General features: G+C 41.1%; 1 protein-coding gene across 4 annotated transcripts in view; it reads left to right on the top strand.

Annotated features, from left to right (window-relative positions):
- Positions 1-24332, top strand: part of PDE4B (phosphodiesterase 4B) — a 667172-nt gene that overhangs the window by 11817 nt on the left and 631023 nt on the right. The window contains exons 1-2 of one of the 4 annotated variants that reach the window (XM_074265720.1): positions 1311-1496; positions 3367-3461. In XM_074265720.1, coding sequence (XP_074121821.1) covers positions 3452-3461 — 10 coding nt within the window. In that variant the 5' untranslated portion in view covers positions 1311-1496; positions 3367-3451. Of the gene's footprint in view, positions 1-1310; positions 1497-2109; positions 2687-3366; positions 3462-24155; positions 24202-24332 lie in introns of those variants that run through there. The other 3 variants (XM_074265718.1, XM_074265715.1, XM_074265716.1) reach the window with 3 other exon arrangements.

Genomic DNA, 24332 nt, shown 5'->3' with positions numbered 1-24332 from the left:
AGAGCCCTGCCCTCTGTGCTTTGGCATTCCGAGTTCCTGGCACAGGCTTCTCCAGTGCAGCTAATGGACGTGAGATGGGTGAGAGAGTAACAATGGCTACCGGGACAAGGCATCAGTGGCACGTTTGGATTCATTAGCTAGTGACTGCCAGTTCCCCTGCCACCAGGAGATGGAGGCAGTCCAGGTTAAGGTGGCAGGCCCCAGGGAGTACACATTTTGAGCCAGAAGAGACCTAGGTGACCAGCCCTTTCCATTTACAGATAAAGAACTGAGACACAGAAATGAATTAACATGCCCCCAAGTCCATAGCTAGTATTAATGGCAGGAGTCTTATCTGTAGGATCTTGCTCCAGGGGACAGTGGCTCTCCATTCAGTGGTTGGTGTTTGTTGTTCTGATCTGTTCTGGGCATCATGACCCCATTTGGGATTTTCTTGGCAAAGATATCGATACATTTTCTTCTCTAGGATTCAGAGGATCTGAGTTCAAATTCAGATTCAGGGTCTTATTTCTTGGATGACTTTGGCCAAATCACATAACCTCCATGCCTTCAATTTTTTCTCTGTAAGGAGAGTGATTTCTGAGGTCCCTTCTAATGTTTATTGTGCAACAAGAAAATGATATTCACACACATGTATTGTACCTAGACTATATTGTAACACATGTAAAATGTATGGGATTGCCTGTCATCGGGGGGAGGGAATAGAGGGAGGGGGGATAATTTGGAAAAATGAATACAAGGGATAATATTATAAAAATATATATATAATAAAAAATTTTAAAAATAAATAAATAAATAAATAAATAAATCTCTATGGCAAAATGTTGACATCAAAGTCCTGCTTGCCATAAGGCAAATTGAATTGTGGTTCGTGGTATAAAGTTACTTCATACAGTAGCCTTTCTCTTCAATTAGAGGAAGGAGCCGGAGACGGTTAGCTTGGAGAAGAGAAGGGGGGGACATGGCAGCTGTCTTCAGCTGTTTGAGGGGCTCTGTGCAGGAAGAGAGATGAGACTTGGTAGGCTGGTCCCAGAACCACACTTAATTGGGTAGAAGTGAGGAGACAAACTGCTGTAAGAGCCCACAAGTAGAATGGATGAGGTGGTGAGCTCCCCATAATGGGAAGTCTCCAAGCAGACGCTGGACTTCTTAGATTGTAGGAAGGATTTCTGCTCGAGCCCCTTCCATCTGTAAGATTCCTGCCTTTCTGGAAGGATCGTAGATTAGGAGCTGGAAGGGATCGTGGACCACAGCAACGCCCTCCTTCTTTTACAGCTGAGGAAACTGAGGCTGAGAGAGGTTAGGTGACCGGGCCAGGATCACACAGCTCCTCCGGGATTAGGACGTGGGAGAAAGGAAGTTTCTCCAAGTTCGGTCCAAGCCTGCGCCCCAAGCTTCCCGGGGAAGAGCAGACAGAGCAGCAGCCGGAGTCTGGCGCCTGCAGTCGCCCACATCCGGTCCCGAGCTCCGGGTGACGAGCATCTGCCCGTCCCAGGGTGTGTTGGCTGCGGATTTTCCAGGAGTTTCTCGTTGTCCCAGACGCTCCCTACGCAGCGTGGCACAGAGTCCCACAAATCATCGCCTTCCCAGCCTGGCGGGCTCCTTTGTGCAAAAGCCTCTTCCCGTACAGTGCGGGTGCGGGTGCGGGGCTCGAAGCCTGCCCTCCCTCCCCCCCGCTGCTTTCCCAGGCCTGCCCCCCCCCCCCGCGCCTGGAGCGCTTTGCCCGCAGGCTTTGTGCAGCCGCCCGAGAGGGAAAGGATGAGGGGCGAGGGGCGGCCGAGGGAGAGCAGAAGCCCATTCCCGGCAGTGCTAGCGAAGGCTGACCCGCTGGGGAGAGGGGCCTCGGAGGGAGGAGAGCGCGGGGGATAGAGCCGGGAATTATGAATGGGGGGCGGGGAGGCGATTGTAGGGGGGAGGGGAAACACCCAGGATTTGCTACTTAGGCTTTGAAGAAGCCAGCGAAGGTGTGTTCACACCCGGAGAGCCCCGGGGGTAGAGGGGGGGTGGCGGCGCTCCCCCGGGCTCGCTCCGGGCCCCTCCCAGTTACCTGGCCCCGCTGGCCCCGGCCCCCAGGGGGCGGAGGCGGGCCGGCCCCGCGCGCTCCGGGAGGCTGCCGGAATTGACAGGTGGCGGCCAGTCCCGTCAGCAGCCGAGCTCCGCCGCGCGAGCGGCCACGTTGCTGCTCCCGCACCGGGCGCAGTGCCGCGAGCAGGGCCGGGGGCCCGTGGGAGGCCGACCTCAGGCCCCCAGCCCTCTAGCAGCCCCGGCGCCCAGGGAGAAGCGGGGGGGAGCGGCCAGCGGCTGCCCAGCTCCGCCGCGCTCTCCCCGCCGTCCCTCCCGCGGGCAGCGGGCACTCCATCCCGGGAACCCGGCGCGGGCCCCTCTCGCCCCCGCCCTCCTCGTTTCTCTGCCTCCTCCTCCCGCCCCAGCCCCCCGGGGCCGGGCTCCGCCAGCGAACGGCGCCCGCGCTCTGCGCCGCGCGCTCGGGCTCTGCTCTTCCCCCGCCCCAGGAGAACAGGAGCGGCGGCCGCCGTGCTGGCCCCGGGCCGGGAGGAGCTGCAGCAGCGGCGGCTGGGGCGGGGAGCGCTGGGAGCTCGCGGCGGCGGCGGCGGCCGGGAGAGCGAGCCAGCAGCCGCGAGCATCGCGCTGAGGGAGCTCCGCCGCGGCCAGCCCGCGGGGGCTGCAGGTAAGGACTGCCCGCGGGGCCCCCGCCTGCCCCCGCGGCTCCCGGTGCCCACAGCTTGCGGGCCGTCCCAAAGGGCGAGTGGAGGAGCCCGGGGCAAGGGGGAAGGGTTCTGGGCTCGGTGCTGGGTACGCAGGCAATCCGCAGCCGCCGAAGGGACGCGGGCACCCGGGCAGCGGCCAGGGGCCCTTCTCTACCAGCTTTTCCCCAGACTCCTCCTCCTGCTCCATCCTCTCCTTTCCCTTTCCCCTTGACCCCACCCCCGCCCCTGGCCCCCCGAGCTTCTTTGCTTTCGCTGATCTCTGGGCAGGCAAATCCCCAAAGGGGGGGACGGGAAGAGCCCCCATCCTCACCCCCCACTCCCCACGGGCGATAGGATTCGTTTGGGCGGGAGGCATGGGGAACTTTGGCAACCCAAGATAGACGTGGGGGCCCGTGTTCCCCAGAAGCTTCGGGCCCGTGAGCCTGTGCGCCCCCGCGGAAAGTCCCGCGGAGTTTGCGGCAGGAAAGGTCCTGTGTTGGGGACTCCTCAGGTGGGATTCTCCCCCAGCCCTCGAGGTCCCGCGCTGCTCGCTCGTGCCAAGAAGCGTCCCCGGCTTGCCCGGGGAGGGGCTGCCCCCGCCCGGCTGCCGGCGCCCGCTGCCTCCTCACAGGGCGCTCCTCTCTTCCCTCTGCTTCTCCAGGAGCCAAGCTCGGGACCCCCCTCGGACCCGCCTTCCGGCTCCCCCGAGCCCCGGCCCCGCACACCCTGGCGCTGCTCCGGAGCCGATGAGGAGGGGTAAGTGGAGAGGCGCCGCCGGTCACGGAGCGAGCCCGTATCACAGGCTCAGTGGGTTATGGCATTATACCCAGAGACCTATGGCTGATGACCAGGGCTTGTGGGAACCCCGAGCCTGGCACAGGGGGCAAAGGACTGGGGGTCATTACCGGTCGGACAGCCCTTTGGGAAGGGGGGGCAGACTTTGTAGGCACGGCCACGACTGGGGGTTTTTAAAAAGGGTTTTGAAAAGATGAAGCCATCCAGCAGGAAGCACACCTCTTTCCAGTTTGACCTACTGAGTGCCAAGCACCGGCTGCTCTACACTGGGCTAGTTATCGGTGTCGGTGATTTCTTTAAAACTTCTCTTAAACCGGCAAGCCAGGCACCAAGAAAGGGCCCATAGGCTTTTCTTTACATTAACCAAGTCTGTATCCCCATATGGTTTTCTTTTTTCTTTCCTCTCTCCCTCCCTTCCTCCCTTCCTCCCTCCCTCCCTCCCTCCCTCCCTCCCTCCCTCCCTCCCTCCTCCCTTCCTTCCTTCCTTCCTTCCTTCCTTCCTTCCTTCCTTCCTTCCTTCCTTCCTTCCTTCCTTCCTTCCTTCCTTCCTTCCTTCCTTCCTTCCTTCCTTCCTTCCTTCCTTCCTTCCTTCCTTCCTTCCTTCCTTCCTTCCCTTCTCTCTCATTCCCTCCTTTCTCTCCTTCTTTCTCTCTTTCTTTCTCTTTTTCTTTTTTCTTCCTCCCTTCCTCCCTTCCTTCCTCCCTCAACTCCCTTCCTTCTTCCTTTCTTCCTTCCTTCCTTCCTTTCTTTTTTCTTTCTTTCTTTTTTTCTTTCTTTCTTTCTTTCTTCTTCTTTCTTTCTTTCTTTCTTTCTTTCTTCTTTCTTTCTTTTCTTTCTTTCTTTCTTTCTTTCTTTCTTTCTTTCTTTCCTTTCTTTCTTTCTTTCTTTCTTCTTCCTTCCTTCCTTCCTTTTTTCTTTCTTCCTTTCTTTCTTTCTTTCTTTCTTTCTTTCTTTCTTTCTTTCTTTCTTTCTTTCTTTCTTTCTTTCTTTCTTTCTTTCTTTCTTTTTTCTTCCTTCCTTCCTTCCTTTTTTTCTTTCTTCCTGTCTTTCTTTCTTTCTTTCTTTCTTTCTTTCTTTCTTTCTTTCTTTCTTTCTTTCTTTCTTTCTTTCTTTCTTTCTTTCTTCTTTCTTTCTTTCTTTCTTTCTTTCTTTCTTTCTTCTTTCCTTCCTTCCTTTCTTTCTTTCTCTCTCTTTCTTTCTCTCTCTTTCTTTCTTTCCTTCCTTCCTCCCTCTTCCTCCCTCCCTTCTTCCTCTCTCTCTCTTCTCTTCTCTTCTCTTCTCTTCTCTTCTCTTCTCTTCTCTTCTCTTCTCTTCTCTTCTCTTCTCTTCTCTTCTCTCTCTCTCTCTCTCTCTCTCTCCTCTCTCTCTCTCTCTCTCTCTCTTCCTTTCTTTCCTTTCTTTTTCTTCATCTTTCTTTTGGAAGCTAATTGTCATTTGTGGAACCCAGTAGGTGCTTAGAAAAGACTTGTTGTACATAGAAAAAGTCCAGTGACTTCAAAAGCACAAATGAGAAACATTTACTGAGCGATTTCTATGTTGTTAGGTAGTGGAGTGGATAGAACCCTGACCCTAGAGGGCCTTGGGAAGATTTGAGATCAAATCCTGCCTCAGACCCTGTGTCACCTTGGACAAGCCACTTCACCTTGTTTGCCCCAGTTTCTTCACCTATAAAATGACCTGAAGAAGGAAATGATAAACTATTTCAGTGTCTTTGTTAAGAAAACCACGAATGAGATCATAGAGAATTGGATATGGCTGGAAGAACTCAATGACAGCATGTGCTAAACATGGTACTAACTTTTCCTATTAGAGGCTTTTTCTCTCCAGGCAGAGACTGAAGCAGAAAAGTTTAGTGTGAATTGGCAGATAGAGAGAGAGCAGAATTTACCAGATTATTTTGTGCTGCTTTCCTGGTGAACTCTGTCATTCATAAAGCTGACAATGGGGTGGCAGGTAGGGGGAGGATCACATCCAGATATGGGAACTGCCAGTGCCTGGATAAACAACAACTCAGATTTCTCTCTCCCTTGTCAGTTATCACCATGTAGGGACACCTTTGGTCAAAGCTGTTTTCATAGGAGCATCAATTTTAAGTTGGAAAGGACCAATCCAATGCTTTCATTTTAAAGATGAGGAAACCTGGTTCCACAAAGAAGGACAAGGAAACCACTCCCTGCACCTTTGCCAAGAAAAGCCCATGGACAATATGATCCATGTAATCTTGAAGAGTCAGACACGACTGAATGACAAAGAATAGTTGAGAAGAGGGGAAGACATTTGTCCAAAGTCTTCTAAAAAGAAAGGTAGCAGTGCTAGAAAGCTTTCTCATGTCAAATCTAACCCTCATTCCCCTTCATTATCTCATGTCTTGCTTCTCTCTTTCTCTTTCTCCCATTGCCTCTTCCTTCCCAAACTCTTGTCCCTCTAGGAGTATCATTCCTTTCTTTTCTTTTTCTTTTTCAGGTTGTTTTCTTTTTGTTCCTGGTTATACATGTATAATTTTTTTTAAATACACATTTCTTTATGAATCATGTTGGGAGAGAAAAATCAGAACAAAAGGGGAAAAAAGAAAAAAGAAAAGTGGACATAGCATGTGTTGATGTACATTCAGGCTCCATAGTTCTTTTTCTAGATACAGATGATGCTTTCTATCCAAAGTTTATTGGAATTACCTTTGATCTTTGAATTTCTGAGAAGAACCAGTCTTTCATAATTGATCATTACATAATCATACTGTTACTATGGACAGTTTGTTCCTGATTCTACTCATTTCAGTCAGCATCAGTTTATGTAAATACAGACCTTTCTATAATCAGTTCGTTCATCATTTTTAATAGAATAATAATATTCCATTACTTCCATATACCACAACTTATTCAGCCATTCCCCAATTGAGGGACAGCTATTCATTTTCCAATTTTTTGCCACCACAAAAAGAGCTGCTACATTTTTGTACATGTGGGTCCTTTTTCCTCTTTTATAATTTCGTTGGGATACAGACCTAGTAGTAGCTCCACTGGATCAAAGGCAATGCAGTTACATAGCTAACTAGTTCCAAATTGCTCTCCAGAATTGTAGACTCATTTCACAACTCTACTAACAATGCATTAGAGACTTAGTTTTTCCACATCCCCTCCAGCATTTATCATTATCTTTTCCTAATATCTTAGCCAATCTGAGAGATGTGAAGTGGTACCTCACAGTTGTTTTAATTTGTATTTCTCTAATCAATAGTGATTTAGAGTATTTTTCATATGATTATAAATGGTTTTAATTTCATCATCTGAAAATTGTTTTTTTTTCTTATCTGTTCATATCCTTTGACTATTTATCAATTGGGGAATGACTTGTATTCTTATAAATTTGAACCAGTTCTTTATATATTTTAGAAATGAGGCTTTAATCAATTCTTATCCTTTGACCTGTTCTGTTCACATCCTTTGATCATGTATCAATGCTGTATTCTTATAAATTTGACACAGTTCTTTATATATTTTACAAATGGGGCTTTTGTCAGAAATACTGGCTGTAAAATTTCCCTCCAGCTTTGTACTTTTCTTTTAATCTTGTTTCTGTTGGTTTTGTTTGTGCAAACTCTTTTTAATTTAATGTAATCAAAGTTCTCCATTTTGCATTTTTAACCCTAAATTTTTTCTAGTTCTTCTTTGTTGATAAATTCCTTTCTTCTCCAAAGAATCTGAGAAGTAAACTATCCCTTATTCTCCTATTTTGTTTATGATGTCATCCTCTATGCCCAAATCATGTAGCCGTTTTGACCTTATGCTGAGTTTCTGACATATTTATTTCCAGTTTTCCCAGCAATTTTTGTAAAATAGTGAGTTCTTATTGGGGATGTTATTTTTGCTATGGCAGGAAGGAGATCCGAGTCATTTCTATATGCACATGACCTTTTGGTATTGGGAGCTGATAAAGTTTGATTTGGGTAATGAGTGACTTCAATATGAGTAAAAACTAGGCACAGAGATCCTGGGAGAGTGATCTCAGAAACACAAGGACTATTTTGTTCACAAATTAACTTCAAAAAATTTCCATAGAATAAGAATAATTAAAGCAGAAAGCATGATCCTCACTTGACTGGACAGAAAAAGAGATTCCAATGCTATGGGAGAAAGCACTAATCACCAGCTTGTACTTGCTTCACTTTGGGTTTGGGAACAAGAGATGCAGCCAAAGAAAATCCTGATCTCTGAAGTTCCTGAACAGTTTGCTGACTTGGAAGAGCATAGGGAGCAATGGAAACATTACAGCCTCCTCTTCCTCCCTGCAGCACCAGAGCCAGGTGGAAATGGGGAAGGGTGGGTGCTGCTGGTTTGAATAAGGAAAAGGAATGCCTAGGGAGCTACCTCACTCACTAAGGAGGCATCAATTAAGCACCTCCTATGCACAAAACCTTCCTGACTCAGGGCTGGAGAGAAATAGTGACCAGGACTCTTTCCTATCCTTCAGTACTTGGCAGTCTATGTCTTTGACACTCTTTGTGTGACCCTGGGTGAATCATTCATTACTAAAACCCATATCTATAAAATGGGAATGATAATAGTACCTGTCTCACAAGGTACTTATTGAGAAGATCAAGTGAGTGTGTATGAAAAGAACTTTGTATGAAAGAAATATCCAAGATAACTATTAATCTGTTTGAGAGGCAGTCTGTTGTAATTGAGTGTGAGGCTAGAGTAAGGAGGTTCCGGACTCCAAGCTCACAGCTGACAAGTCTCAACTGTATGACTGAGCCAAAGCGATGGTACACTTCTTCAGCCTCATTTTCCACATCTGTAAAATGACGATTATAGTAGGGATCAAATATAAAAGCCCATGTTTGGTTTTTAAAGGGCTTCATAACCTATTTCCTCTCTCCAGGCTTTTTCAACCTTGTCCCTGCCTCACTTCTATCTGTACTCTATGATCTGGTGACAATGGCCTCCTGGCTGCTCTTGAACAAGATACTCCCAAAATGGAGCATTTCCACTGGCTGTTCTGAATATGTGGGAGGCTTTCTCTCCTTATCTTTCCCTTCTGGGTTTCCTGGCTTCCTTCCTACCTTCTTTAAGAAGCTTTTCTCTGAGCCTGTTAATGCTTTTTCCTGGTATCTCTCTCTGTCTCTCTCTTTGTCTCTCTGTCTCTCTCTGTCTCTCTCTCCATACATACACAATACATATACACATACATACATGCAACACATATACACACCACATATGTACACACGTATATGTACACATATAGATAACATTTGTATGTATATGTATGCATATGCTTACATATACACACATTGTTGTTTAGCTGATTAGTTGTATCGAATTCTCTGTGACTCCATTTGGGATTTTTATGACACACCTACAGGAATGGTTCCCCATTCCCTTCTCCAATTCATTTTACAGATGAGAAAACTGTGGCTTTGCCTGGGTCACACAGCTGCTTAGTATCTGAGGCTGGATTTGAACTGAGGACTTTAACTCTAGGTCCCACACTATCCACTGAGCCATCTAGCGGCCATGTGTATATATGCAACTATATATTTACTTCTATGTTTACATATTTATATTTTTATAATATATATCTATATATATATTATAAAAATTTATTTATATGTGCATATGTTTGTGTGTGAATATACATACATTTTGTGTATATATATGGAGATACAGAGAAAGGAAGAAAGAAAGAAATAGAGAGAGAGAGAGACAGAGACAGACAGAGAGACAGAGAAAGAGAGAGACAAACACAGAGAGAAAAGCAGGGAGGAGGGAGGGAGGGAAGGAAGGGAAAAGAGAGTGAGATTTCAGAATAATAAGATATTATTATAGGAATAATAGAATAATTATTCTGAAATAGAACTTGTATGTGAATTAGAGGAGAAGAAAAAAAGACTATAAGACTCCTCAAATTTGAATACTACCTTATTCTTGCTAGCAGGGTAAGTCTGGGTTACTTATCTAACTTCCCTTAGCCTTAGTTCTCTCATCTAGAAAATCAAGGAATTAATCAGTGGCTTGTTAAAATCTCTTCCAGATTAAAATTATTGTGATCTTGGGAGCCCCCTCTTCAGGTTGCCTAAACTAATGAAATTATAGCTCTGCTTTAAAAATGTTTTGCATATATTTCCATGTGTGTGTGTGTATATATACACACACACACACACACAACATATATATACACACATATGTCTGTATATACATAAGGGTATATACAGCTATATCTATACATATGTACATACATATTTATATATGATCAATCCTCCAGTCCAGTAGAATATAAATCCCTTCAGAGCAGGGTCTTGTTTCCTTATAATCTTTGTATTAACAGGATCTAGCCAGATGCCTGATACATAGTAAGTACTTAATAATTGCTCACTGATTGATTAATCAGGAAGATGCTCTGTATACATGTTTATTTGGATTTTCTTTAGAATTTTATTTTTATTTCTGGCTCATACAGACTGCTTTGTGTTCATAGGAGCAATCATGCTCTTCCATAACCATGACCGTGAGCTAGGAAAACACAGAATTTCCATTAGAACTGTCTTGCTTTTGAACAAGAACTTTGTATCACTTTTGTAGTGTGATGGATAACATTGGTTCTAAGCAAAAATAAGAAAAAAAATTGTTAAGTGCCTACTGCTGTCAGTAAAACCTTTTGTTGAGGATCTAATGAACATTTACTGTGTATCAGGCTCTGTGCTAAGATATTAGATGTGAGCTATTATGCTTGCTATAAGTGAGCGGGACCTTCCTATGATTTTAGAACTCTTTCCCATGTGTCTATGATGAATAGGTCCTGTTTAAAGGCATTTCCATACTCATGGCTAGTTACTTGTTTCTGCCATATTGTCTTGATCATTTTTCCACAGACTGAAGATCTTGTGTACTTCTTGTTTATGGCTTTTTATCTAGTTGTGTTTGGATGTTATATTTACATAGAGCTGAGTTCCACCCAACTCTGAAATGCTCATGGTGAATTGTAGGATCTTTACATTATGTTCCCCTTCTATTTCATGGAAGCATTCAGAAAAAAATTCTCCCTTCCCTTGCTTTCCCCTCACTGTTCCATAAATCCACTTTGATTTCTTGTTTGAACCTTTCTCTACATCCAGACCCAAAATATGACCGGCACTTTCCCAAGAGGAAGCTGGTAGATTTTTTTGTTGCCATTGGTTGGGAATCTGTGTCACTCTGACTGTACCACTATTTCTCACCAATTATTCCTGCTGGGTGAAGGCATTGAAAACTTGAAAACATGTCCATTGTGCCGTATGGGGAGGCATAATTTGTGCTCACCACTGGGTTATTGTGCTGTGTGGCTCCATTTAACACACACACACACACACACACACACACACACACACACACACACACGTATTCTGTTCTACTGCTCATAAAGCTGTCGTTTCTGATTTGGAAAAAAAAGAGGTTGGTAGTGTACCTTGCATTATTACTCTTGCTCCCTTCTTCGAACTGATGGCTGGAAAGAGAAAGCATTCCCCTGCTGAGTTATCCTGAGGAGTTCCTTAAAAAAGGTTTGAGCCATTCTACTTATGTATTTATCTTTTTCTTCATTCTTGGGGAATTATGGTGCTTGTATGATCTTCCATCAGAGCATACCCACTGAGACCTTATTCTTACTTTTTCATTTATTTATTTTATTATTCATTTATTTATTTTCAGGGTTGTAGAGTTAGAGCTAGAAGGGACCTTAAAAGGCATTTATTTAGTCACACTCCTTATTTTTTGTATATGAATTAAAATGGGTAGATATAGAAATAGATAGATAAATAGACAGATAGAAAGGCAGGCAGATATCTACATTTCAGTGTAATTGGTTACTTTATTATTGTCTGCATCTTGTTTTGGGAATTTAAAAACATTTTTAGCACAGGGTCAAAAGGGTCCATGAAACACATAAAATAAAAAAAGTTAACAACCCTCAAAAGGGATTGAAGTTAATTATTGTCTTCTATTTTCTTTCTTTTGAGCCTTATTAGTAAACAAATATCTAGCAATAAAAAATTACCTGCTGATCCCAGAAGATTAGAGCACTGATCTGCTTTGGACCCATGCACATAGTGTGGCTTGCCAGAAGTCCTGTGTTAGTCTGTTGTGTAATGAAAAGGGTTAAAGTCACTGTTTTCCACACTCCTTAGCTGTCAGATCACAAGTGTGGTTTACAACCTTACATCTTAATACAACCTACATCTTAGAATGTAGCTCATGTCTAGAATCTCTCCAAAGGCAGGGATAGAAAGACACTAAATGTGAAATGTGAATCACATGCAAGTGTAGGTATTTATTTTCTACGCAAAAGAGAAATTCTAAAGGTCGCAAAAGACTCATAGATACATAGCTTTTGTTCTTGTTCACTAATTTCCATCATTTCTGACTCCTCATGACCTCATTTAGAGTTTTCTTGGTAAAGATACTGGAGTGGTTTGCCATATCTTTTTCCAGATCATCTTATAGATGAAGAAACTGAGGCAAACAGGGTAAGTGACTTGCCTAAGGTCACATAGTAAATGTCTGAGACCAGATTTGAACTCAGGAGGATGAACCTTCTTAATTCCAAGCCCTAAGTTTTATCCACTATGCTGTCCTATCACTGCTTTAATATGCATAAAAGTGAACTAAGAGTAAGGGATACTGTATATTTGGTTACTATTTAAAGCAAGATTCTATTATTTAATTTCTAATTACAGCTATTTCTTCTGGGAGACTGATTCTTGAACTATGCTAGAACATAAACCAGATTTTCGAATTGTCAAGCAGGAACTCTAATATTCTACTTCTATTATTGATGTCCATGTAACTTCTGTCCCATGTATTTTGGCAAAATAAATCAGGCCTAGCCCCATCTTCTTGGTGGCTATTCTGCTGCCAGAGTGCTATAATAGCCTGGGACTCCTCTCCAGGCTGCTAGTCATCCCTCACTGAAAGCATTCAGGACTTCTTGAAACCACAGGAAAAGTATGTAATCCCCTAATATCAGGAAAAAATAAATAAAAGAAAGCCTTAATCTAGCTCAGCATGGGCTTTATCTGCTGTGTGCTCGTGGCTCCTTGGCAGCTGGACTGAGGATAGAACATCCTGTCTCTCCCTACCCCCTCTCCCCCAGAACTCAGGGAAAGTGGCTCAAACGAAATCTGAAACAATCCACAGCTGGAAGGGAAGGGAGGCTTGAGCTTGGGTTCTAAATGACTTCTAAATGACTAATGAGTCATCGCCTCCTCCTGCTCAGTGGCCAATGAGGGGTCTGACTGCCTCATCATCTCAAAGTACTAAGCCATTCAACATTGACTCTCGCGTGACAGTTGCTAGCCAGGATGAACAGCTTTGTTCATTCCCAGAGGTGGCCCTTCTTGTACATGGAAAAGATAGTGTAAGGAAGAGATTAATCTTGACAATCTCTCTTGCTGAGCCACAGGAGAGATAACTTCTGTCTCATTTATAGGCCCTATCACTATAGTATGCTCAGTAGAATTAATTAGGGTTAGAAGTCATTTCTAGCTATTCGACAGACTCTTTACCGGATACGTTTTCATTTACTTTCCTCACTTTTTAGATAGATGTAATCTCTGTTTAGAAGGCTACCCTAGTTTTCCCATTTCTTAAAGAATAGATTTCAGTACATAAATATGCCTACAATAAATTATAGACAAAAAATATAGACTTAAAATCCATTGTTCATACGTGTGCCACTGGTAAAATAGAAGTATTGTCTCATATCTGGGCACCCTGGCTGCAACAGTGCAGCCTAACTTTGCTTTTCCCATTTTACAGATGAGGAAATTTACATTCAGAGGGCAGAAGGTAGTTGGGAAGCTGTGCAACAGAGCCCTGAATTTGTTGTCAATGTCTTTATAGATTCAAATTCAGCCCCTGACACTTCTTCCCTATATCATTAATTCAATGAACTCTTCCTGCCTTCAAATTTCTCTAGAAAAGAGGCATCCCATGTCTCTTGTAGCTCTACATTTATGGATCTGTGGTCTTTTACCCATAATTACCAGGGAACAGATAACAAAAAGTTGGGATTTGGACTCAGAAGAACAGATGATTAGTTTTAAGGGACTGCTGATTAATGAGTTAGAATTGTCCTTCTTTCCTGAAATATCCCTTTGTCACGCATGCTGTCAATTTGTTGAAAACAAAATTCAGGAGTTTACAAAGCCTAGAAACTTTACTATGACCCTGTATTCAGCATCTTCTATGTGGTTCCTGGATGATTTTATAATTATATTCACCTGAAGGTGAAAGGCAACACCATCTATATCCATTTTAGATAGGAAAGAGGTCTCAAAAGTTAAATTAACTAATTATTGGAGTTTTCAGAGATGTATACTGATTAAGATAGGCAGGATTTGACAATGGCAAATTAATCGCTGAGATTTTTTTTGGAAGAATTCAGATCCAGGGATAACTAAGGGGTGCAGTGGATAGAGTACCATCCCTGAAGTCAGGAGGACCTGAGTTCAAATTTGACCTCAGACACTTAACACTCCCTAGCCTGTGTGATCCTGGATAAGTCACTAACCCTGATTGTCACACACACACACACACACACACACACACACACATCCAAATCCAAAGCAGAGGTCATCATTTCTAGTTGTCTTTACACATGGCAAACAAAGTTCTGTTTTCAATCTCTTTGGTTGCTTCTGGTTCATATCTGATCAGGTTGGTCATGCTATCCAACCATTCACCTGCCTGAAAACAGAAGAGAGCTTCAAAATTTTCTATGAATGATATTTTAAAAGGAAGATTGTAAATATCATTGAGAGGCAGTTTTCCTATTGCCAAGGACATTTAAATCAGGAACCAAATAGCCCCCCCCTAAGGCATATTGTGTAGTCATTTGTCCCTTTCTTCAGATGAATACATAATCAGATGAACAAATCTTCCATAATTGAAACACAGATTTACACAGATTTTCTTTTATTCAGGAATGGTGCTCACCTGAATATGACAGCCCAAGCAATTGGTGTCTATTTAAGAACCGGTACAAGGTTCAGAAATATAGATGAGAAAAGTGATGCAAATTGAGGAAAGCTATTAACTGAAAACAAACATGAAATTTACTTGAGACTATTGATTGAAATAAAATCTGCACATTGATATTTTCCTTATTACTGCCTTGGAAGCATTTGACAAATAAGGGTATGTTTTGCTGCTGGCATTCCTAGGAAATAGGTTAATCCCTTTTCATTGTTCAGATGGAAGGATTTAACCTGAAAGAAACAGTGAGCTTTGGCTAATTGGTTCTCTGACTCTGGCATAGATTCAGGAAAGGAGCCTCTCACAATCAGATAGTATTGATTCATCTGTGCCATAGTCAGTCATTCCCCACTTTAAAAAATACTAATCTCTATTGGTCTGGGGTCGCATTGATGTAGATGGTCCTTCTCATGATTCACATCACAATCAATCCATTTCTGTCCATCCCTGTCTCACTTCTGTCCATATTTATTTCCACAAGGGGTCCACCTAATGTGCCAGGATTCATTTCTTTTCTGCTTTCTTCAGAGTTAACATGAAACTCATGGGCCATCAACCTGTTACAAATAACTAAAGCTGTATGAATAGACCTCTTCTACTACGATCCTGCATTTCTTTGATTATATCCTTCATTTTGGTTATTTGTTATGTGTTGTAGCCTTCTTGTGACCCTTTCTGTTGCCTTCTTTTTTTTTTTTTTTTTTTTTTTTTTTGTGTTTTTAAAAAATTGTGTTTATTTTTTATACTTTTTTTTTTTTTTTTGCTGAGGCAACTGGGGTTAAGTGACTTGCCCAGGGTTACACAGGTAGGATGTGTTAAGTGGTTGAGGCCAGATTTTGAACTCAGGTCCTCCTGACTTCAGGGTTGGTTCTCTATCCACTGGGCTACCTAGCTGCCCCTTTTTTATACTCTTTTTTTGGGTTCCACATTCTCTCCCCCCTTTCATCCCTTCCTTCACTCACTGAGAAGGCAAACTATATTACATGTGAAGATATGTAAAACATATATCCATATGAGTCAAAATGGCATATTTCTGGAATGTATTTCTTTTTTTTTTTTTTTTTTTTTTTTTTTTTTTTTCTTATTACTGTTCTATTTTTTTTTTTTCTTTTTTTTTTTTTTTTTTTTTTAATTTTTTATTTTATTTTATAATTATAACATTTTTTGATAGTACATATGCATGGGTAATTTTTTACAACATTATCCCTTGCACTTACTTCTATTCAGATTTTTTCCCTTCCTCCCCAAACCCCCCTCCCCCAGATGGCAAGCAGTCTCTTATATATGTTAAAATATATTACAGTATAATTTAGATACAATATATGTGTGTAGAAACCGAATTTTTTGTTGCACAGAAAGAATTGGATTCAGAAGGTAAAAATAACAGTTTACATTCATTTCCCAGTGTTCCTTTTCTGGATGTAGCTGGTTCTGTCCATCATTAATCAATTGGAATTGGATTAGCTCTTCTCTATGTTGAAGAAATCCACTTCCATCAGCATACATCCTCGTACAGTATCATTGTTGAAGTGTATAATGATCTTCTGGTTCTGCTCGTTTCACTCAGCATCAGTTGATGTAAGTCTCTCCAGGCCTCTCTGTATTTCTCCTGTTGGTCATTTCTTATAGAACAATAATATTCCATAACATTCATATACCATAGTTTACCCAACCATTCTCCAATTGATGGACATCCATTCATCTTCCAGCTTCTAGCCACTATGAAAAGGGCTGCCACAAACATTTTGGCACATACAGGTCCCTTTCCCTTCTTTAGTAGTTCCTTGGGGTATAAGCCCAGTAGTAGTATGGCTGGGTCAAAGGGTATGCACATTTTGATAACTTTTTGGGCATAATTCCAGATTGCTCTCCAGAATGGTTGGATTCTTTCACAACTCCACCAACAATGCATCAGTGTCCCAGTTTTCCCACAGCCCCTCCAACATTCATCGTTATTTGTTCCTGTCATCTTAGCCAATCTGACAGGTGTGTAATGATACCTCAGAGTTGTCTTAATTTGCATTTCTCTGATCAATAGTGATTTGGAACACTCTTTCATATGAGTGGAAATAGTTTTAATTTCATCATCTGAAAATTGTCTGTTCATATCCTTTGACCATTTATCAATTGGAGAATGGCTTGATTTCTTATAAATTAAAGTCAATTCTCTGTATATTTTGGAGATGAGGCCTTTATCAGAACCTTTAACTGTAAAAATTTTTTCCCAATTTGTTACTTCCCTTCTAATCTTGTTTGCATTAGTTTTGTTTGTGCAGAAACTTTTTAATTTGGTGTAATCAAAATGTTCTATTTTGTGATCAATAATGGTCTCTAGTTCTCCCTTGGACAGAAACTCCTTCCTCCTCCACAAGTCTGAGAGGTAAACCATCCCCTGTTCCTCCAATTTATTTATGATTTCGTTCTTTATGCCTAAATCTTGAACCCATTTTGATCGTATCTTAGTATGTGGTGTTAAATGTGGGTCCATGCCTAGTTTCTGCCATACTAATTTCCAGTTTTCCCAGCAGTTTTTGTCAAATAATGAATTCTTATCCCAAAATTTGGGATCTTTGGGTTTGTCAAAGATTAGATTGCTATTTTTATTCACTATCTTGTCCTGTGAACCTAACCTATGCCACTGATCAACTGGTCTATTTCTTAGCCAATACCAAATGGTTTTGGTGACTGTTGCTTTATAATATAGCTTTAAATCAGGTACACTTAGACCACCTTCCTCTGACTTTTTTTTCATTAGTTCCCTTGCAATTCTCGACCTTTTATTCTTCCATATGAATTTTGTTGTTATTTTTTCTAGGTCATTAAAATAGTTTCTTGGGAGTCTGATTGGTATAGCACTAAATAAATAGATTAGTTTGGGGAGTATTGTCATCTTTATTATATTTGCTCGGCCTATCCAAGAACACTGAATGTCTTTCCAGTTATTTAAATCTGACTTTATTTTTGTGGCAAGTGTTTTGTAATTTTGCTCATATAATCCCTGACTCTCTTTTGGTAGATATATTCCCAAATATTTTATACTATCGACTGTTATTTTGAATGGAATTTCTCTTTGTATCTCTTGCTGTTGGATTGTGTTGTTAATGTATAAAAATGCTGAGGATTTATGTGGATTTATTTTGTATCCTGCGACTTTGCTAAAATTCTGAATTATTTCTAATAGCTTTTTAGCAGAGTCTTTGGGGTTCTCTAAGTATACCATCATGTCATCTGCGAAAAGTGACAATTTGATTTCTTCATTTCCTACTCTAATTCCTTGGATCTCTTTCTCGGCTCTTATTGCCAAGGCTAGAGTTTCTAGTACTATATTGAATAGTAATGGTGATAGTGGGCAACCTTGTTTCACTCCTGATCTTACAGGGAAAGGTTCTAGTTTATCACCATTACATATGATGTTTACTGAAGGTTTTAAATATATGCTCCTTATTATTTTAAGGAATAGTCCATTTATTCCTATACTCTCAAGCGTTTTTAGTAGGAATGGATGTTGGATTTTATCAAATGCCTTTTCTGCATCTATTGAGATGATCATATGGTTTTTATTAATTTGATTATTAACATGGTCAATTATACTAATAGTTTTCCTAATATTAAACCAGCCCTGCATTCCTGGTATAAATCCCACTTGGTCATAGTGTATTATCCTGGGGATGATTTTCTGAAGTCTATTTGCTAATATCTTATTTAAGATTTTAGCATCAATATTCATTAAGGAAATTGGTCTATAGTTTTCTTTCTCAGTTTTCGATCTACCTGGTTTAGGTATCAGTACCATGTCTGTGTCATAGAAGGAATTTGGTAGGACTCCTTCAATCCCTATTTTTTCAAATAGTTTACATAGCATTGGAGTTAGTTGTTCTTTAAATGTTTGGTAGAATTCACCTGTAAATCCATCTGGTCCTGGGGATTTTTTCTTAGGAAGTTGGTTAATAGCTTGGTCTATTTCTTTTTCTGAGATGGGACTATTTAAACTACTTACTTCTTCCTCTGTTAATCTGGGCAAGCTATATTTTTGAAGGTATTCTTCCATTTCATTTAAGTTATCGAATTTATCGGCATAAAGTTGAGCAAAGTAGCTCCTAACTATTGTTCTAATTTCCTCTTCATTAGTGGTGAGTTCACCCTTTTCATTTTCAAGACTATCAATTTGCTTTTTCTCTTTCCTTTTTTTAATCAGGTTTACTAAGGGTTTGTCTATTTTGTTGGTTTTTTCATAAAACCAACTCTTAGTTTTATTAATTAATTCAATAGTTTTTTTACTTTCAATTTTATTAATCTCACCTTTTATTTTTTGAATTTCAAGTTTTGTGTTTGTCTGGGGGTTTTTAATTTGTTCCTTTTCTAGCAATTTTAGTTGTAAACCCAATTCGTTGGCCCTCTCTTTCTCTATTTTATGCAGGTAGGCCTGTAGAGATATAAAACTTCCCCTAATTACTGCTTTGGCTGTATCCCACACATTTTGGTATGATGTCTCATTATTGTCATTTTCTTGGGTGAAGTTATTAATTATGTCTATAATTTGCTGTTTTACCCAATCATTCTTTAGTATAAGATTATTTAGTTTCCAATTATTTTTTGGTCTATTTTCCCCTGGCTTTTTATTAAATGTTATTTTGATTGCATTATGGTCTGAAAAGGATGCATTTACTATTTCTGCCTTACTGCATTTGATTTTGAGATTTTTATGCCCTAGTATATGATCAATTTTTGTATAGGTTCCATGAACTGCTGAGAAGAAAGTATATTCCTTTCTGTCTCCATTTAGCTTTCGCCAAAGATCTATCATATCAAACTTTTCTAGTATTCTATTTACCTCTTTGACTTCTTTCTTATTTATTTTGTGGTTTGATTTATCTAATTCTGATAGTGCAAGGTTGAGATCTCCCGCTATTATAGTTTTGCTATCTATTTCCTCTTGCAGCTCTCTTAATTTCTCTTTTAAGAATTTAGATGCTGCACCACTTGGTGCATACATGTTTAATATTGATACTGCTTCATTATTGATGCTTCCCTTTAGCAGGATATAATGCCCTTCCTTATCTCTTTTAATTAGATCAATTTTTGTTTTTGCTTGATCTGAGATGAGGATGGCTACTCCTGCTTTTTTGGTTTTGCCTGAAGCATAATAGATTCTGCTCCACCCTTTTACTTTTAGTTTGAATGTCTCATCCTGTTTCAGGTGTGTTTCCTGTAAACAACATATAGTAGGATTCTGACTTTTAATCCAGTCTGCTAACTGCTTCCTCTTTATGAGGCAGTTTGCCCCATTCACATTTATGGTTAGAAGGACTAATTCTATATTGCTTGCCATCCTATTAACCCCTGCTTATGCTTTTCCCCTTTCCTTCCCTTTTACCCTCCTATCCAGTATTAAACTGGTAAACACCACTTGCTTTTCACAGCCCTCCCTTTTTAGGATCCCTCCCCCACCTTAAAGATCCTCCCCTTATTTTACCCCTTTTCCTCGAAATTACTGTATTCCCTTCCCCTTAGCTTACTCCTTCCCTTTCACTTTTCAATGAAGTGGAAGAAGTTTCACCATAAATCGAATATGTCTATTGATACACGCTATGTTCATCTCCCTCCTTTCTTTCTCTCAGATATAATAGGTTACCTTTGCCTCTTCATGAGATGTAGTACCACCACTTTATACTTTTTTATGATATAATCTCCTTTCCACCTCTAGTTTCTAAGACAAATTGTACATATGTTCTTTACATATTTTTTTGACAGAAGTATAGTTCTCAAGATTTCTTTTTACCTTTTTTAGAAGTCTCTTGATTTCTGTATTTGAAGATCAAACCTCTTATGTAGGTCTGGTTTTTTCATCAAAAATAGATGGAATTCATTTATTTCGTTAAATGTCCATCTTCTTCCCTGGAAAACGATGCTCATTCTTGCTGGGTAAGTTATTCTCGGCTGCATACCAAGTTCCTTAGCCTTTCGGAATATCATGTTCCAGGCCCTGCGTTCTTTTAATGTGGACGCTGCTAGATCCTGTGTTATCCTTATTGTGGATCCTCCATATCTGAATTGTTTTTTTCTAGCAGCTTCCAATATCTTTTCCTTTGTCTGATGGTTCTTGAACTTGGCCACTATATTTCTTGGCGTTTTGATTTTAGGGTCCCTTTCAGTAGGTGATCGATGAATTTTCTCAATGTCTATTTTACCCTCTGTTTCCAAAACGTCTGGGCAGTTCTCTTTGATAATTTCCTCGAAAATGGTGTCCAAGCTCTTTTTTTCCTCCCATTTTTCAGGGAGTCCGATTATTCTCAAATTGTCTCTCCTGGATCTGTTTTCCAGGTCTGTTGTCTTTCTGGTAAGGTACTTGACAGTCTTTTCAATTGTTTCATTTCTCTGGTTTTGCTTGACTCCCTCTTGGTTTCTCCTTGAGTCATTCATTTCTACTTGTTCCAGTCTAATTTTCAATGATGTATTTTCTTCACTCACTTTTTTTATATCTCTTTGTAATTGTCCAATTGAGTTTTTATCTTCTATGGAATTTTTTTCCATTTTATCCATTTTATTTTTTAGAGAGCTGATTTCTTTTTCCAGCTCTCTAATCCTGTTTTCCTTGGAGTTGTTTACCTTTTCCAGCTCACTAATCCTGTTTTCCTTGGAGTTGTTTACCTTTTCCAGCTCACTAATCTTGTTTCTCAATGATTTGATTTCTTTATCCATTCTTTCTTTGAATGCATGGGATGACTTCTCCAGGCTCTCTTGCCAAGCTTCCCTTTCCTTTTCCCATTTCTCTTCCAGCTCTCTTGTGAGAGCCTTTTTGATTTCCTCTATGAGGTTCTTCTGTATTGAGGAGCAGCTTATATCCCTCCCAGGGGATACATCTGGGGACAGTCTGTTCCTAGTCTCCTCAGCATTTGAAGTCTGCTCCCTCTCCACACAGAAGCTGTCAATGGTTAGAGCCCTTTTGAATTTTTTGTTCATTTTGTCAGAGTAGGAATCAAAGAAAACAAACTGACAAGAGAAACAATTGGTCTGTTTTGCGGGGGCTGGGGCTGGATGGTATTAATGGGCTTCCTCTACAGACTGGGGGTAGGGCAGCAGAGAGCCACTAACAGAACAGCAATGACTGTACTGAGTCTGCGCTCTGAGGCTCTGAGAACGCACCGAGTCAGTCCAGGTGGGGGTTGGGGGTGGCCGGGCTCTGAGAGACGCTGGCTTTCTGGGGTTTTAATCTTCACCTCCGGTGTTTACACCCTCTCTGCTGCTCCTGGCTTGCTGCCAAGACGGAGCATCCACACTGGGGCAAAAGCCCTTTCGCAGAAACTGCAGAGATCACACCCCTCCCCCTCCGGTCTGAGCTGTGTGAGCTGCCTGTCTTGCTCTGGCTGTCTGCCCTCAGTCTGCGCCCAGTCTGATTGACCCTCCCCCGAACAAACACAGACCTTTTCTGGCGACTTTCAAGGATGTCTTCTCTTGGTGATAATTTGTGGATTTCTTTCTGGGTCAAGCATTAAGTCAGAGGCTTGTCATGAAGTAAGTTCTGAGAGAAAACGAGGAGCTCAAGCAGCTGTCTGCCTCCACGCCGCCATCTTGGCCGGAAGTCCCTGTTCTGTCTCTGTTGCCTTCTGAATGAAAATGTTGTTTAATTCTCTGCATTTGTAATGTTCCATGCTGTACTGGTAGAATTTTAGTACTGAAAAAAAAAAATGACTTTGTTACTAGAAGATATTTTAGGTCTTTAAGAGAACTAATTTCCTGAAAATAGCTCTCCTCTTTTTGTTCAATTTTGAGCCTAATATTTGTTGTAATGTTCTTTGTTCGGTTTTCTGGAGGTCTGGGAGCAGCCTTCATTTCAGTTCAGTAATCACCACAAGAACAGCCAGGTGTTAAAGTCTTCATTCTTAGTCTTGTCTTCTTTCCTGAGCCCAGTTAGCTTTCTTAAATACCTTCTAGAGTCTTGGTTTCAGTGGAGAAAATTCAGGCCATCCACCACAGTGCTGATGAAGATGGAATTGAATCTCTTTCCTTGGCTCCGAGAGCTTACGCTCCTGTCTCCAGTTCTCTTGTCTTCTCTGCCTCTGAATCTGAATGAATCTAGCTGAGGCTCCTAGCTTATATGGTCTACACTGAGTATAAACCAATCATCCTATCACTAGGAAACCATTATTTGTTGTAAGATTAAATCAATCATACTGAATTTAGAGAACTATTAAACTAATAGATAACCATTGTCTCATCAATCCCACTTGGTACCTCGTAAGAATCCTTTGTTTCAAGTTCTGAGTTCTGGTCCATAATAATTTGTAGTATCTGTCAAAGATGGCTCTATCCATCTAGCTAAGGTATTTATCTCTCTATAAATGAACAGTCTATAGAGCTACCTGCATTTCTATATATGTATTTATCAATGTAGAAACAATTTATAGACTTCATTTTTCAGTGTGTATTTACCTGAATATAGAGAAGCATTTTCTAGAGTTTAATCATCAGCATATTTATCAAACCATATATATCTATCATAGATATATAGTGTGTTTTGGCATAACTTATAGAACTCTTTTATCACAATAAAAATATAGCTCTATAAATTGCTTATCTGACCACATGTTATAATCTGGACCATAGTAATTTTTCATCCACTTGGTTCTTCCTATATGGATGGTTAGGCCAAACTTTTCTGAGTAGTCGTGGATCTTATTCAGGATATGATACAATATGACATGATAAACATTTGTTAAACAGCTATTGTATGCTAAGTGCTGGGGATATCAATGAGAAAAAGAGAGATGGTCTCTGCTTTCAGAACTTATAATCAAGTAGAGGAAGACAGTACCCAAAACTGAAAAGGGAGGTAGAAGTTGGGGAGTGTTAAAGTGTGCTTAGGTCAGATATGATAAAGGTGGCAGAGTTGAATCCAACCCGAGCAACTGGTGCTCAATGATGAGATAGCCAGGGGTCTGAACTTCTGTAATGGCTATAAAAGATTTTTGCTTTTCTTTTAAACCATCAAATCGGAGATTCTGAGGCAACTGAGGATGCTGATGTGATGTGCATTCCAAAGCTGAAGCAATCTTTATGATCGTGTGTTTTGTGGTGATGAGTTTGTACTGGTTAGATGGATGAAGATGAAGAAGATGACAGATTAAAACTAAGCAGGACAGCAGCTGGTGGCAAGGGAAGACTCCCCCCAGGACAGTCATCATGATTTTCAGGGGTTTGAGGTTACAAGTATAAGGTTATTTGCAAACACGAGCCTCTGGAAGATTTTGCCATTTATAAGCAGTCCCTCTTTAGTTTGGATGCTATGATGGATCTCCTCTATAATCAGTTAAGCACTAATAGGAGGGTTGCCCTTGGTCCCACTGTGTTGGAGGTTGAAGGGTCTCATGTTGCTGTAGGGCTGGACACATCTGGGATGAAAGGAGGTCATGGAATCATACATTTAAAGCTGAAAGGGACATTGGAGGTCATGTAGTTCAACCCATTCATTTTAGAGTTGAGAGAAGTAAAACTCAGATAGATGAAATAACTTGCCCAAAGTCATAACAGTCTGTCCCAAAAGACAGAAGTGGGAGATGAGCCAAGGTCTGCAGACTCATGCTCTTTCTACTGTGCTTTACTGAGAGCACCTACCAGTAGTAGATGTTCCAAAAGGATCAGATGTAGTCTCAGAGGTATCAATAGCCTGATGAGTCCATCCCAGTCTTCACCGCAAGGAGGTGAGTCGGCTAGCTGGCCTTTCTGATTTCTCTCTTTGGTTGATATATGACAGGTTCTGGTTGTCCTTTCTAGATACACTTCTTTCTCCTTTTTAAAACTTCTTTCAATATTCTTTTTTTAAACATGATTT

Source organism: Sminthopsis crassicaudata, chromosome 4, assembly GCF_048593235.1.
Source record: "Sminthopsis crassicaudata isolate SCR6 chromosome 4, ASM4859323v1, whole genome shotgun sequence".
Lineage (NCBI taxonomy): Eukaryota > Metazoa > Chordata > Mammalia > Dasyuromorphia > Dasyuridae > Sminthopsis > Sminthopsis crassicaudata.
The sequence above is the reverse complement of the archived record's forward strand: the minus strand, read 5'-3'. Positions and strand labels throughout refer to the sequence as shown.